General features: G+C 33.3%; 1 protein-coding gene and 1 long non-coding RNA gene across 2 annotated transcripts; one reads left to right on the forward strand and one right to left on the reverse strand.

Moving 5' to 3' along the window:
* Positions 1-310: 310 nt before the first annotated feature.
* On the forward strand, positions 311-5,489 carry LOC132720890 (uncharacterized). The gene is made up of 4 exons (XR_009624396.1): positions 311-462; positions 1,233-1,316; positions 2,631-2,733; positions 3,511-5,489. It is a non-coding gene; the product is annotated as an uncharacterized LOC132720890 (long non-coding RNA).
* Positions 5,490-8,538: 3,049 nt separating this feature from the next.
* On the reverse strand, positions 8,539-12,560 carry LOC132720892 (uncharacterized). Its single transcript, XM_060705126.1, has 6 exons — positions 12,482-12,560; positions 11,566-11,644; positions 11,154-11,321; positions 9,949-10,140; positions 8,956-9,124; positions 8,539-8,652 (listed from the first exon to the last, which is right to left on the reverse strand). The coding sequence occupies exons 2-6, from the start codon at positions 11,627-11,629 to the stop codon at positions 8,649-8,651; spliced, it is 597 nt and encodes a 198-aa protein (XP_060561109.1). The 5' UTR covers positions 11,630-11,644; positions 12,482-12,560; the 3' UTR covers positions 8,539-8,648.
* Positions 12,561-15,045: the final 2,485 nt, after the last annotated feature.

The raw sequence follows: 15,045 nt of genomic DNA on the forward strand, positions 1-15,045 counted from the left end.
TCAAAGTCTGGTTTCCTTGAACAAGAATCTTTACATTTGTAACTGAATTCAGTACTGGTTGGTTCCAGGAACAGATTTGTAAGTGTGTCTTTAAGCTTCCTTCACAGTCAAACTAAAATAAATTCTAATTATCAAAAAGGAAAGGATGTAGAACATCACATTTTAAATAAATTTTGTATAAACCAAGATGTACCTAGGTTATGAATAGAGTAAGTCTGATATAACTCGGCACAAATGTTTATCTGGATAAGACATTGTGTTTCAAGTCAGACAAGTGGCTCTATGATTAAGATCATTCTTGGAGGTCAAGCTTCTAAACTGAATGTAAAACAGTATATTTTTTATGCTTTCCTGTAGATGTAATTTACCTTTCCATCACACTTATTTCAGATATGATCAGCTGAAAGAAGATTTACTACAACACAGCACATTAAATGATGGCAGAGAACTTATACTGAAAGGGTACGTGACACTAAAACTTAGGTTACATAGATTCCTTTGTTTTCGGATTGTTAAAGTCACCAGCTTGGTATCATATGCACTTCACTGCTGCTGGCTCTGGAGGCTTCTTATCTCTAGTAGACCTTCTTGGTGCTGGTTTAGGTGCTGCAGGTACCTCTGGTGTACATTCTGCACCTTTATTTTGATTTGTCTGTACTGTGACTAAATCTGTCTCGTCTGTTGCTAACATTTTTAGTTTTGTGGTTTTGGGCATTCTTTAGGGATTCCGTTCATCTCATTTTTGGTACTTTGGATTCCGTCTTGTGAGTAATCCATCGGTGGTTCAACTCAAATGAAGCCTTTTTCTTGGAGAAAAAAGAATGGACAGAAAGCCAGAGTTCTTCCCCGAACATCGCAATATGACTTTTATATAACAGACTTAACCTTTACTCTGAAACTGCTGAATTTCTTGAATGAACATGTTCAGCTTCCAATTTTGGTACATTCCATTATCATTTTTGGGGATATCAAGATAAACATTTAAAGTTGATGTTGAAATCCCTTAGACCCAGAATGAACTGTTCCAAATTCAAAACAGGGCAAATTCATAATATGAAGTAAACAGGTTTAGTGTTAATAAAGGATTTATGACAAATGTTGCCATACTTGTGAATTGGTATATACTTTTTACATTTTTTACAGAGTTATGCCTCTTTCCTTAGTGTCAAGTATGGACAGCTCTTGTTTTACAGTAAAGCTACGATTTATGATTAAATCTCCATTTATTTCAGAGAATGTTTGAATGAGGTGACATTATCTGTTCTTCAATGTAAACTCACTGGCCACGATGACTCAGAAACTTTAGAAAAGAAAAGGTAACTTTTTGTATACATATATATTTTTAATAATTGACTAATACTCATGTGGCAAAACTGTATCCCTATTCAGCGAATAGATTTACTGTGATTACAACTGTTAAATCTGATGGTCTGGATGTAACTTTGTTTTAATTCTAGATCATTTGTTTTATTTTCAAACAAGAATTCATTAACTTATTACCAGTCGGGTCCTTTTGTTTGTTGTTAATTTGATAAAGGACCTTATTACACTTTGTAGTCATATTTTGAAACAGTTTTTGTTATATGAATAACCTACTGTGTTACTAACACATTTATTGTTTCATTAACACATTTGTGATTTATTAAGACCAAACTTAAACAAACAAGTAATGAGAAATATCAATTTCAATAATTGAACAGTCAAACTTATTCATGTAAGATGCTTTATGAAAACATTGATTTCAAATGATAGAAGAAAGTTTGCCTAAAAATAAATATTTTTTGCGCGATCAAATATTTGTGAATAATTTTAGTTTGCAAAAATGGCAAATATTTCCAAGTCGCAAAATTAACCAACTTATACGGTATTATTCATGAAACCGTAAAAATTAGTTGTATAATGCTTTAATCATATATTGCTGACCTTGAGAAACTAAAACTGAAAAATTTGTGTATGAAATTATTATTCCACATTGTCTTATATCTTTGACCTACAGAAATATAACAAAGTTTATTAAACACTTCTCTTGAACGCTCTCTTTGTTGATTTTTGTTTTTGTTTTATGGTCTGTTTTCTGTTTGAAATTGGAAAGTTCTGATAATGAGAAATTCCTATATACGGTAAAGATAAGTAAATGACATGATCTTCCAATCTGGACAAAACCAAAACCATTCATAACTTTTAGGAATATTTCAAAATATGTACTGGCTCAGTCGCAAACAGTGCATACCATGATCCGACAGCAAAGGGTATGCTAGTTGATCTTGTTCTGCACTGGTCGCACAGGTGGAATCCTAAAGCGCTTGCATGCTAAGGGTTTATTTTCTCTCTTTGTTTGGACCGATTTGATATTACACATTTTTATGTACGAGATGTTAGAATAATGCAGCAAACAGGCCTCTGTGGCAGCGTGGTTAATGTCGTTGTGAGAGGCAAGTGGTTGTAGTCAACAACATTAACCACTTGACCACAGAGCACAGCAGTAAGACTACCTTAATATTTAAGATTTGATCCACTTAGAATTTCTATTAAAATATGTGGTGCAGATATTTGAAGTTTATTAGTCAAGTTTTGTAAGGTGTAAAATTAATAGTACTATATTTTAAGACACTTTTTCATTTATTTAACAGCTCTAAAAATGAAATGCAGAAAATTATATTCGGAGATCGAGGAGAAACGGAGAGCCAAAGAAGAGGAGTTAAAAGCATTGACAACTGACGCAGATGGTAAAAGGTAAATACAAATTTTATGTCAATATTAATATTGGTTTTGTTAAATGGTTTTATTACACTCCTGCACCGTGGTATATGTTATAAAATATTTTATCGCCATTTTTTGCAAATGGCTGAAGGGTTTAAAAATATTATACATGTACCCTGATTGCCTATCTCTTTGTCTGCCTGAGCTGTCGAGGATAAAAAAATAGATTTGGTTAATTTCTATTTAAATCATTTCTTGCTGGGTTCTTTGTTTGAAAAATCTAGTGTTATTTGGTGTGTTTGATTCTTGATATTTGGGTCAAATGTGCTCCTCATTCAGGCAAAGTGCTGGGACCCAGGTTTCAGTTGCCCCAAATTTAAAATTTCAAGACAATAGTCCAAAGTTAAAGCCAAAAAGAAACTGTGTCAACTCTATATCTTTTGAACAGATTTAGGCATATTGAAAGTACTAATGTCAAATGTTTAGCTCGTTTAGACATTGTGAAAAATTCACTTGCCAGACGCCCACATTCAAGGTCAATGATGCAGTTAAAGGTCAATGTTACTGTTTAAGGTCAAGGTAACAGTTTATAGTCAAGGTAACTGTTAAAGGTCAAGGTAACAGTTAAACAGTTAAAGGTCAAGGTAACAGTTAAATGTCAAAGGTTTGAGCCAGCAAATATGTATCAACTCTCAAACTTTTCACATATTGTGCAAACAATTTTTATATAAAATTTCTTTCTTTGTTTTAAGAGTAAAATGATGATGGGAAAAAAGAGAAGAAAAATATTATTTTATTATTGTATTTTAGCATTCATGAAGTGATGCAGGCCAAACTACAACTGAACTACATTCAAAACAATGTGCTACAAGGCCTCATACAGGGCAGCGGACTTAACTTGGCGCAGGATGAGAAATTGTGTACTCTTATGCAGGAGGCCGGCAAGACTTTACACATGTAGAGAACGTGGGTTCGAGTCTTCACGTGACAATTTTAGATGACCATATCTATGATTTTGTCAGCAGGATTGGAAAATATGTACTCTTATGCAGGATACTGGCAAGACTTTCCAGATGTAGGGAATGAGAGTTAGAGTCTTGATGTGACAATTTTAGATGACCATATTTATGCTTTTGCAGTGCTGTTAGAATTGTTATGACAGAAAACATGTTTTTCGCTATACAGTTTTAAGGAAAGGTTGGAGTTACTGTGTTTAGCCCAATGTCTGTTCTACATTGTCATAAAGCTTGTGATCTAGCCTAGTGGTTAAGTTGTATGCCTCTCAACGTGGAGGTCGTGGTTTTGAACTCTACTGGGGATGCAACCAGGTTTTCCCACATGATCCTAGTTTTGACAAATGTTCAGGAAGTGGAATGGAAAAGTTCCCATCGAATAGACTTGAACCTTTCTAGAATAAATTTGAAAAAAAATATATATATTTAGCAGTTTTAACTGTTTTGCATAAAAAACCTTTGCATTAAAGCAATACTTTTAATGCCCCCAGGCATATATTAATTGAAATATCTGTCTGTCTATCCATATGTACCATGTTAACCTAAAATGGCAAGTTGGATTTTTCCAAAGTCCTACCTGTACCAATGGCTTTATTATTTACACACTTCCTCACCAATATAATGTACATGTTCTGGGTAGGTAACATAACTATGGCATTACTGTTTGAAAATCAAAACTGTTAACCTAAACCAGAAAGTTTGATATATCTCAAGTTCTATCTATACTAATGGTCTCATAATTTTTTCACTTATCAATACAAAGTACACAATATTGCGAGGTTATTTAAGTTAAATATCTTCTATATTTGATAGATACCTTCAATGGTCCTCTTATGTTTTGTGGAGAAAGGGGTCACTGGGGTCAAGGTCATTGTTGTAAGAAATAAATTTTAACGTTTTCTGCTGATACTCGTACAGCCTTTATTTTTTAAAGTTGATGTTTTTTGTGTTCAATACAGACATGCCAAGGGAGGACCTTTCCTTTTGGATTAAGGGGTCATTTTGGGTCAATGTCACTCATGTTAAAAATAGATTTTTACACTTTTACAGGTGAAATCTTATGTCTGATGTCTTAGATTTGGTACATGAAATTTAGATTTTTTTTCATTTGGATGGAGTTATGGGTCAGTTGGGTCAAGGTCATCTGTGGTAAATAGATTTTCACACTTTTCCCTAAACAGCCTTTAGTTATTGACATCTTTCATATTTGTTAGGAAGATAACTTGCAAGGTATTCTTCCTAGTGATTGAGTTAAGGGTCAGTCGGTCAAGGTCAAGAATGCCAATAATAGATTTCTACATAATTATTTGCTTATACAGCCATTATTTTTTTGCCTGATATTTTTCATATTTGAAAACTTGCATTGTCTCATTCATTTGGATTGAGTTAAGGGTTAATTGGAAGGGTCGCCTTTGCAAAAAAATAAATGAAAAAAATTTACACTTTTACATATACAACCTTTATTTAAGGACATATGTCTTTCATATTGTGAAGGATGATAGCTTACACGGTATTCTTCCTTTTGATTGAGTTAGGTGTCAGTGGATCAAGGTCGTGAAGGCCCATAATTGATTTCTACACATTTGCTAAAACGGCCTTTCTCTTTTGCCTGATGTTTTTCATATTTGTAAAGATTGTAAAGATGATATGTAATTTTTTTTTGGATTGAAATGTATGAAGGTCGCCAGTAATAAAAAAACGAAAATGATTTTTACACGTTTGCCCATACAGCCTTTATTTGGTTGGAAGATATCGTGCATGGTCTTCTTCCTTTGGATTGAGAAAGGGGTAAGGTCAAGGGTGCTAAAAATAGATTTTTGCACATTGGTTTATGCAAACTTTATTTATAGACTGATATTTTTCATTTTTGGAAGAAACACACCTTGTGTGGTCTAGTGCTGGGAGTAACAAGGCCAATATCTTTTGTGCTGACAATAGATTTTTTACTCTTTTTTTGTAAGCCTTTGTATATTTTTTACCAATGTCTCATAGTTACAAGGGACATTTATAAATTGAAGTTAGGATGTAGTTTGTGCTCACTGGTTTTAAGGTAGTCTTGCATTTATATATACATTTGATAAAGTACATCGTCACAAGACATAGCAATGACTTGCCAACTTACATTTTTCATATTTATAAAACACGCCATGACTCTGTCAAGTTTATAACTGTGTTTACAATGTTTTTGGCAATTTTTCTGTTCATAACTTAGTGAATGGGTAAACATTTTTGACAAGTGTCTGACCCGGGCATTTGTATTTAACAAAAACATTCGTGTTTAAAAAAACCTTTGTAATTTATTTATCAATGTCTCTTATTAACAAGGAACATACCTAAATTGGTCCTTTAAGTTTAGATTGAGTTTGGGGTCACTGGGTTCAAGGTAAAGTCTTGCATTTATATATATTTGACCAAGTTGAATATTTCAAGTCATAGCAATGACTTACCAATTTAGATTTTTTCACAATTACCTGTCGAGTTACACGACTGTGTTTACAATTTTTTGGCAATTTTTCTGTTCATAAGTAAGTGAATCGGTCAACATCTTTTGACGCATGTTTACTGACAAGAATCAGAGCGAGGGGCGGAGGAGGGGGAAGGCATTTGTATTTGACAAACAAGTTCGTGTTTATACAGCCTTTGTATTTTTTTACCAATGTCTCATATTTACAAGAAACATACCTAAGCTGGTCCTTTAAGTTTGGATTGAGTTTGTGGTCACTCGGTTTTATTAACAAGAATCTGAGCCAGGGGCATTTGTGTTTAATAAACATGTTCTTGTTAGAAAACTTTGGCACTATGAAGAGTTGAAAACCTCTGTTTGCCTTTTCTTACAATTGGTATGAGTGTACAATCTAGCCGTTGTTCTGATGTATGCACTCAAGACCAGAACTATATCTCATGGATTATCACTTATCAAATGAATAAAATATGTGATAAGTAATTTTATTTTCTATTTATATCCATGTGTTTCAGTTGTAGACAAAATATCTTTGGTGTCAAGGGGCTTGTTTCCATATTGTGTTGAGTTTACCTATGCTTAGTTGGTTAACGGCCGGGTTGACCCTTTACCGTAAATCCTAGTCTCACCAGGGGTGACTGGTTTGATACTCTGTTGTGGTGAAATCTTTTCTGTGATAACTGATCTCGGACCATGAGTCTTATAATGACCATTGATTCAGAAATCAAGTGGGATAAATAGGTGGTCACTTGGCCCAGGCATTGGTAATTAACAATTAGTTATACAGGAAAAGCCTGTTTGATTGAGGACCAATCGCTTAGATGTGACCCAAATAATGTTTTAAAATCTGTCCAAAAAAGAATAAATGAATGCATCCTAAAGTTGAATACAAGAGACACAACTAATCATAGCATGAGAATGCCTGAACAAAGCTGGGCAAGGAAATATAAAACATTGTAGGAAATTGTAGTGCATATTTATCCTCTGGAAAATGACATTTGTTTAATTGAAGTCCTTATGATTTGAACCTGTAACTGAGTTATTGCCCTTTCATAGTAAAAATTTTCAATTTGTGTTGCACATAGCTGAAAAGGTATTTGACCAAGAGTCATGAATTTTTACAGAAGTGTTGGTCAGCACGTGTAGTTGTACATCTGGTGGTTTGCTTGTGGATTTATGCATTATTTGGAGAGCTATTGCCCTGGACTTAGTGAAAATTTCAACTTTTTTCACGCCTCACCCAAAAAGTATATGACATGTAGTCGTGAAACTTTACAGAGATGTTGATCAGCATGTTTTGTTGTGTACCTTAGGATTAGCTTGTGTATTCATTCAAAAGTTGTAGTCATTGCCCTTGACTTAGTTAAAATTTGCAATTTTCAACTTTGGTCGCGCGTAGCCCAAACAGTATATTGACCTAGAGTCAGGAAACTTGATAGAAATCTTGGTCAGCATGTGTAGTTGCTCACCTGGGAGTTTGCTTGCATTTTTATTTATTCAGATTTGTAGAGTTATTGCTTTAGTAAAATTCCTTCCTAAATGTTGTGTCATGTAAACCTTTAAAATTGCTACAGATAGAATCAACGAACCAGCATGTAAGGACGTGCACCTTTGATTCATCGTCGGATACCCACGGCCGAACCATTATCATTCATCAGATTGCATGTTATGTGACATGTTTATCAATCGTGGGTATCCGACGATGCCTTTGATTTTGCTTGTGGATTAATTCAGTTGTGTTATTGCCATTGGCTTAGTATAAATTTGCAATTTTCAAATTGTGCCTAGGATATCTCAAGATATATTTGACCTAGAGTCATGAAATTTACAGGACTGTTGGTCAGTATGTGTAGTTGTGCACCTGAAATTTTGCGTGTTTTTTTTATTTCATTTTAAGCACAATTAGGGATGTAATATTGAGATTTGAAATTCTTAATTTTGGGAATACTGAATGTGTATTTGAATTCGCGGAAGAAATTTTTCGCGGAAAATGATTAAGAAGTCAACATTGGAAATATTTGATGTCGGTTATTATGCTCCAACCACTTAAAGGGCAAGGGTAGGTCATGTAGAATTACCTTCCTTTGTCCTCCGTCATACTGTCCTGCTGTACGTCAGTAGACTGACAATGGAGTGTGTGGGCATCTGTGTCCAATGGACATATCTAGTTCATTGTATGGTTTTATTGATTTCATGACGTTCAGAATACAATGGTTGGTGCTTTTAATTTTATATGGTTAATACTGCATTTTTGGACCACTGTCAAGTGATTATTTTGCCTTGAAAAGTCATTGACCATGAGCCTGTTTGAAACAAAAGTGCCACTAGTTTTAGTAGGAAACAAAAATGTTCAACTTGAGTAAATAAATTTTAATCATTTATTTAAGAGCACTATTAACACATTCATGAATAAAATAAATCGACTATTTCGTCCAGAAAGGTTGCTCTTTGAGCGAAGAAGCCATCTTTGCACTTTAACTGCAAAAAAACCAACAAAAAGCTATCAATGCTTAAAACAGTTGGACAGTATATTGAACAATACTGGAATAAAAAAAGATCTGCAATTTAAGAGCACATTCCTATATTTTTGATACCTCAAAATAATAAGCTTACAATTATCTTTTACTGAAAAACTGGAAAATACTACATATATATCCTTTATAGAAAGAAGTAAAATGCTACATGTGGAACAATAGTAAAATGTACATTTATGTCCTTTACGGCATAGTAGGAAAAATATACTTAAAATGATACATCAATGATGGAAAAATGAGAAAATACCTTTCTGGTTTACAACACCAGCATTCCCCACATTCTGGATACTCTTCATTTTGTCCTTGTGTAAACGTATAGCCTAAAACATCTTCACAATATTGTCTTTCATCCTCTGGTGTACGACCTTGGGGCATCGCTTTGTAGTCTTCTTCAGTCCAGTGGTGACATACAAAAACTTTAAAGGACAAATTCTTCAAGTAAAAAACTGACATGGTAGATCCATTTCGAATTGATATTAAATTAACGATCCATAGCGTGTGTCAAGCAGATAATACAGTTTTATTATTGACTTGTTTGACGCGCGTGTCTTTATTATCAAGAGAAAAATATCATATAAATGAATACCATTGTTAAGAATGCCATGAATGTGATTACATTTAGCAGCATATCTTACGTCAGTCCTAGAGCCGGCTTACTACTTCACTCAAAAATAAGATGTAATGCACAATTAATATTAGTTAATAATGTCGGGGCTTCTGTGGCCAAGTGCTTAATGTCGTTGACTTCAATCTACTTGCCCCTCACCTCTGTGAGTTCGAATCCCGACAGGTACTTTGGATTCATTCATGCTAGCGTACGGAACGTCGGAGGTTCTATTCAGGTGCCCGTTCGTGCATGATATAATACACGGAAGGCCACGTAGGTCTCCATCCACCAGCAAAGCTTGAAAGACTTAAAACCCGACAAAAACAGAGTTTGTTTGCGTTTATTTTCTTCCATATCCATCTAAGTTTATTAGGATAGTTTATACTGTTATCTCTTAGTACTTTAAAGTGATCTCACGAAGAGGAAAATATATCATTTCACGAAATATTTGATTTTTTTTTATTGTTGCTTTTATCAGAAAATGCAAAAGACAATCCTTGTGAGCAAACGTGAATGGACCAATATTAACGAAAATAATGCAAAGGCCAATATGCCCTAGAAATGAAAGAATAACTTGTTCTTTTGTTTAGTTTGTAATAACATACACGAGACTGAAAACAATGAAGTTGATACCTTTTGGTCTACAACACCAACATGTCCCGCAGTTCGGGTAGTTTACATAATCTCCTTTTGAAAACGTATAGCCTAAAACATCTTCACAATAATATTTTTCATCCTCTGCTGTACGACCTTGGGGCATCGCTTTGTTGTCTTCTTCAGTCCAGTGGTAGCATACCAAATCTTCATTAACCAGAAGTTCCTCTCCTGCAATGTAAAACAAATGAGCACAAATATGGCATAAAACATGGCAAATATAAGTATTATTGAATGATTATTCATGCCATATAATTCACTATTGTCTCGATATGCCTGTGTTGCAAAAAACTTATATATATGCTTATATGGATCTTATTTTTGTTTAAACCGCAGATAAAATCGCATAACAACTCATACGTTAAAATATGAACACACACTTTTCTATCACTTTTGGTACAAATTGAAATCGATATTACCAAAGGGTTCTTAACCGAGGATGTACAATTCAAGTTGATCGTAGGACCTTTGTATGCTGCATAGGTAATAAATTACCGACGGAATTAGTTATACGTTATTCATGTAAGCATGATCTCTTTCACGAAGTCGATTGACTACTCTAGAAAGGTTTCCAGAAAGAGTTATAGTATTGGCTCCGATTCCATTCACATGAGCTTTCAAATACGTAAATGTGGTGACATCGATAAGTGATATACATGTATTATGCACTTATAATTCATACACATTCCAAAATGTCAGCTACTTTAGTAACGCTCTTAATTGTGTTCAAGCGTTAATTTCGGAAGTTATTGTGACACAGAAAGAAGTTGAATTTAATGTTTGTTGAAAAGTCTGTATACCAGACGCCAGCTGAAGAAAAGCACGCTGGTGGGACAGTATTACTCTCTGTGTTGTTTGAATTTTTAAGAAATAAAAATAGTTTAAATCTATCATTTAAAACTAAGTAATTACCTGCGTCAGAAAGCCATTTAGCCGGGTTATCTCCTATTAAATTATGTAAGGCTTTAGTCTGTTACTGCACTTAGGTGACAATTTGGTACAATGATTTATGGTAATTCTTAATTAACGAAAGTTGAATTTAAAATTAGTTGAGAAGTATTTATGCCGGGCACAAGCTGAAGAATCACAAGATGATGGACAGTTAAACTCTCTGTCTTGGAAATGAAAATAATTAAGATAGTCATAAAAACATAAATCGTAAAACACATTTTAAATCAATATACCATCTGGTTTACAGCACCAGCATTGTCCACATTTTGGATAGAATTCATTTTCTCCTTGTGTAAACACATAGCCTAAGACATCTTCACAATATTGTCTTTCATCCTCTGGTGTACGACCTTGGGGCATCGCATTGTAGTCTTCTTCAGTCCAGTGGTGACATACGAATTCTGAAAAGTGGCGATTATTCCGAAAAATCAACAACAAATTAAAAGCTATTTGACAATTACAGACTTTACATGTCTGAAAAAGATTATAAAAGACAATGTGAAAAGCAGCATCTCTTACGACTCAATGTTATATTCTTTAAACCGTTTAATTCATCTGATTTAGTTAATTATTATGCTAATTGTGCTACTTATCATGCTAATTTATTAATTTTTACTAAGTTACTGTATTAAATATAATACGTACCAGCTTTCGAGGAATCCACCAAGAAAACGGCTAAGGTAATAGCGAGTGAAACTAGGCGCATCATTATGCGATATTCGACCTTAAATTAATGAAATGATTTAAAATTAACATATTGTATAAAACAAATGCTATGCATGTGTTGCAGGACTGACAATTTTTCAGCACACTTGTAAGCATACAAACAGTTGCAAACTTTACGTGTTGACATCATCACGTGATGTACAAAGACACCGGAAATACCCGCTTAATGTTAAATACATTATAAGCATTTGAATAAATTAATTTGCTAGAATATCGTCATAAAGTCTGAAAATGCTAATGAAAAACGTTTTTATTCTTATTTTTGATATTCTTAAACATTTTCCAAAGATCTCTTATTGGCTATAAAGCTGAGCCATTTTTTTAAAATTTTCATTAAAAAAAATCTTTGGCATTTTGTAATGAGTACATTTATACTGATTTATTTTGTATGGAAGTCAATATTTTATTGTGTTTACGTTTTGCTACCTTTATCACAAATCATTTCATATTCATTACTTCTTTAAGTGTTAAGCATGTTAAATGTTCTACATCAATTTCTACAACATTTTGAGGCACATATTTGCCCCATTTTAAAAGAGTTATTATTTTTTGAAACAGTGTTAAGCTAGCCGTTGGATTGCACAGTATAAACTTCAACTCGATCCTTCAATAAATTAACTGAGAAACATGATTCATTAACGGCCTCTAAATACACAAAGTGAAGTAAAAGTTAACGTCGAACGTTTAACAAAAATCCACTTATCAAAATTAAATTAAGTACGAATATTCGAAAAAGTAAATTCAGTTTAAAAGTATTTTGTCGAAACTTGAAGTAACAAATTTTAAAACATGGAATATACAAACAATGAATAAATAAATACATAACTGTACATACCTTAATGCTTTGCTTCTTCTGCTAGATTTAGGAAATATTTCCTAAAATGTTGATTTTGTATTAACACTTCCAGCATTTATAGGGAATCAAACATTATCAGCATATGTAATTGCGGCTTTCATCAGCTTTTATCTTCTTTCTATTTCAAGTAATAAAGGAAAAGTAAAACAAAAGTTTGTAAAGAATGAAAGTTATCACTTTCTTTTGTCACCATATTGAATCAAAATAGGCGTATATGAACACATGTTCATAATGACACTTGTTCTACATTTTGTGCATTTAATCGGAGTTTTACATAAAAGATGAAATGTGTATGCAGTCACGATTGATGTAAAGAGCACCACTAAATTAGGTGAAAATCAATTTTCATCCCTTCGAATCGCCCCCAATGACCAACGTCATCACAAAAGATAATGCATGACGTGAACAGTTAAAAGAGAAACAAAGATCAAAAAGTTATAACATAAATGTTCAATCATGAGTACGACTCATGACTCTACGATTATTCTTTTTGTTTTACTTGGAGACAAAATGCCTCTTTTAATGGAATGGAACTAACGAGACACATTGAAGACTCCGTGATGACCGCTATATAAAAACATCTGCGAACGTCCAAAACTTAAAATTTTACCAATTCCTTCATATGTTACATCTTCCACAATGACAAATTATATGTACAAGATATTCTGTTAAAGCTTTAACTCCTGACATGTTCATGTGTATATGTTTTTTTTGTTATTTTATTTTAATTTTTTTTTTTGAGGGGGTGGGGGTGTTGGGGTCGGGGTTTTGTTGTTGTGTTTCTTTGTTTTGTTTTTCTTTGTTGTTTTGTTTGCAATATTTTAGCCGATTTTAATAACAATTTTTGTCATATCTCAGCATTCGATATACATGACCGACTTTTTTGATACCTAATTAGAAACTACTTATTTCTCCTCGAGCGACTGACTTCTTGTCCAACGTGATTTCTGAACCAGCGTTGGGAGACAAATGACCATAAGACTCATTGTCCGAGAACAATGCCATAGAGAAATTTCTGTTCCACCGAGGACAGAAGCAGTGCGCCCTGCATTACTAATTAATCTGATTCTCTCCCTATTGAGCTATTCTAGTTTCTGTTTTAAACATATTTTTTATGTTAAATTTTGAAACAAACATATTCAGTTCAGTAAGTTGACGCCACGTGTATTGAACAGCCTACTGACGCCGCGCTTTAGTAACATCAAACGAATTATCTCCGAACATAATCGTTAATTGTTAAGGCATAACAAATAGAAAGGAACGCAAATAATGATATCTACAATCATTAAAGTCCAATGAGTATTGTTATATCATATGTTACCTTACAAAGGATATATACACGATAGATTTTTAAGCTGTCAGTTTGGAGGCAAATTTGATTCATATCATGTTTCATACATACACAAAAGCTACCGAAAAGCTGTTTTATATATGATTATATACAACAATACCGAAAAGCTGTTTCATATATGATTATATACAACAATCTTTACAATCTTCATACGATACATAAAATCTGTGCGATAAATATCATATGCCATACACACTTGAAAGGTATCTGCAAGATGTTTCTCGTTTTAATATATTGTGGAAAATTCACTCCTAGTATATGTAGATATTTTATATGATCAATAGGGAGGAAATCGGATTTTTTGTTAGTAATCCAGGCACGCTGCATGTATCCTCACACTTGAAGAGTTATTTCTCTAGGCCATTGATCTCAGACATTGGGTCTTATGGTCATTTGTTAGAGAAACAAATAACTTCTAATAAGCTATCAGCTATAAATAAATAAATAAATAAATAGATAAAAATCAAAAAGTAAAATATAAAAATGGCGCTCAAGATGATATGTCAAGAAATTGTGCGCAATAATACTGACACAAAAAACTAAAATACCCCCTCCCCCCATGAAAAAAAAATAAATACATAAATTGAAACTTTCATGTATATGGAAGTTAATTACAGAGCGGACACAACAACCACCATTTATATGTATATAACATAGATATTGAAATAGTTTCAAGCCCACGTTCAGTGGCCTTGACCGTAGTCGTAGAAACTGACAGACTGACAGTTAGACAGACAGACAGACAGACAGACAGACAGACAGACAGACAAACAGACATATTACTTTATTTCACAATAGCACAAACATGACTGATCTTCATTAGAGCTTGTTCATTTTTACATGATAGTAAATTCTTTTAAGATAAAATAAGCAGTTTTTAACTGAATTAGGTTCAAGATTAAAAGATGGGCATTTTAGAAAATTATGTTGGCTAGAATCTATTTTTCAATAGTTGCAGAGCTTGAACATGTTATTTATTGTTTTATCTCAAGACCACTCGCTGTTTCGGTTGGAAGGCGGTAATTACAAGTCCGAAATTTGAATAATTGAATAGTGTTGATTGTTATTCCTTCAAATATTTCTCATAATTATTCTAGTGCATTTATAAATTACATGTATTTAAAGATTCTCATTAACTTGAACATTATAACTAGCTTGCCTAATGTTGCTTTTATTTGGTCTCTTAAAATTT

This window comes from Ruditapes philippinarum, unplaced genomic scaffold (assembly GCF_026571515.1).
Source record: "Ruditapes philippinarum isolate M1 unplaced genomic scaffold, ASM2657151v2 ctg4251_1_1_1_1, whole genome shotgun sequence".
In the NCBI taxonomy this organism is placed as follows: domain Eukaryota; kingdom Metazoa; phylum Mollusca; class Bivalvia; order Venerida; family Veneridae; genus Ruditapes; species Ruditapes philippinarum.

Coding starts and splice junctions, on each gene's coding strand:
- LOC132720892 (XM_060705126.1), bottom strand. CDS start 11,629: ATGATGCGCCTAGTTTCACTCGCTATTACCTTAGCCGTTTTCTTGGTG. Junction 11,322..11,565: donor GGTGGATTCCTCGAAAGCTG/GTACGTATTATA, acceptor GCCACTTTTCAG/AATTCGTATGTCACCACTGG. Junction 10,141..11,153: donor CTGGTGCTGTAAACCAGATG/GTATATTGATTT, acceptor TTTACATTGCAG/GAGAGGAACTTCTGGTTAAT.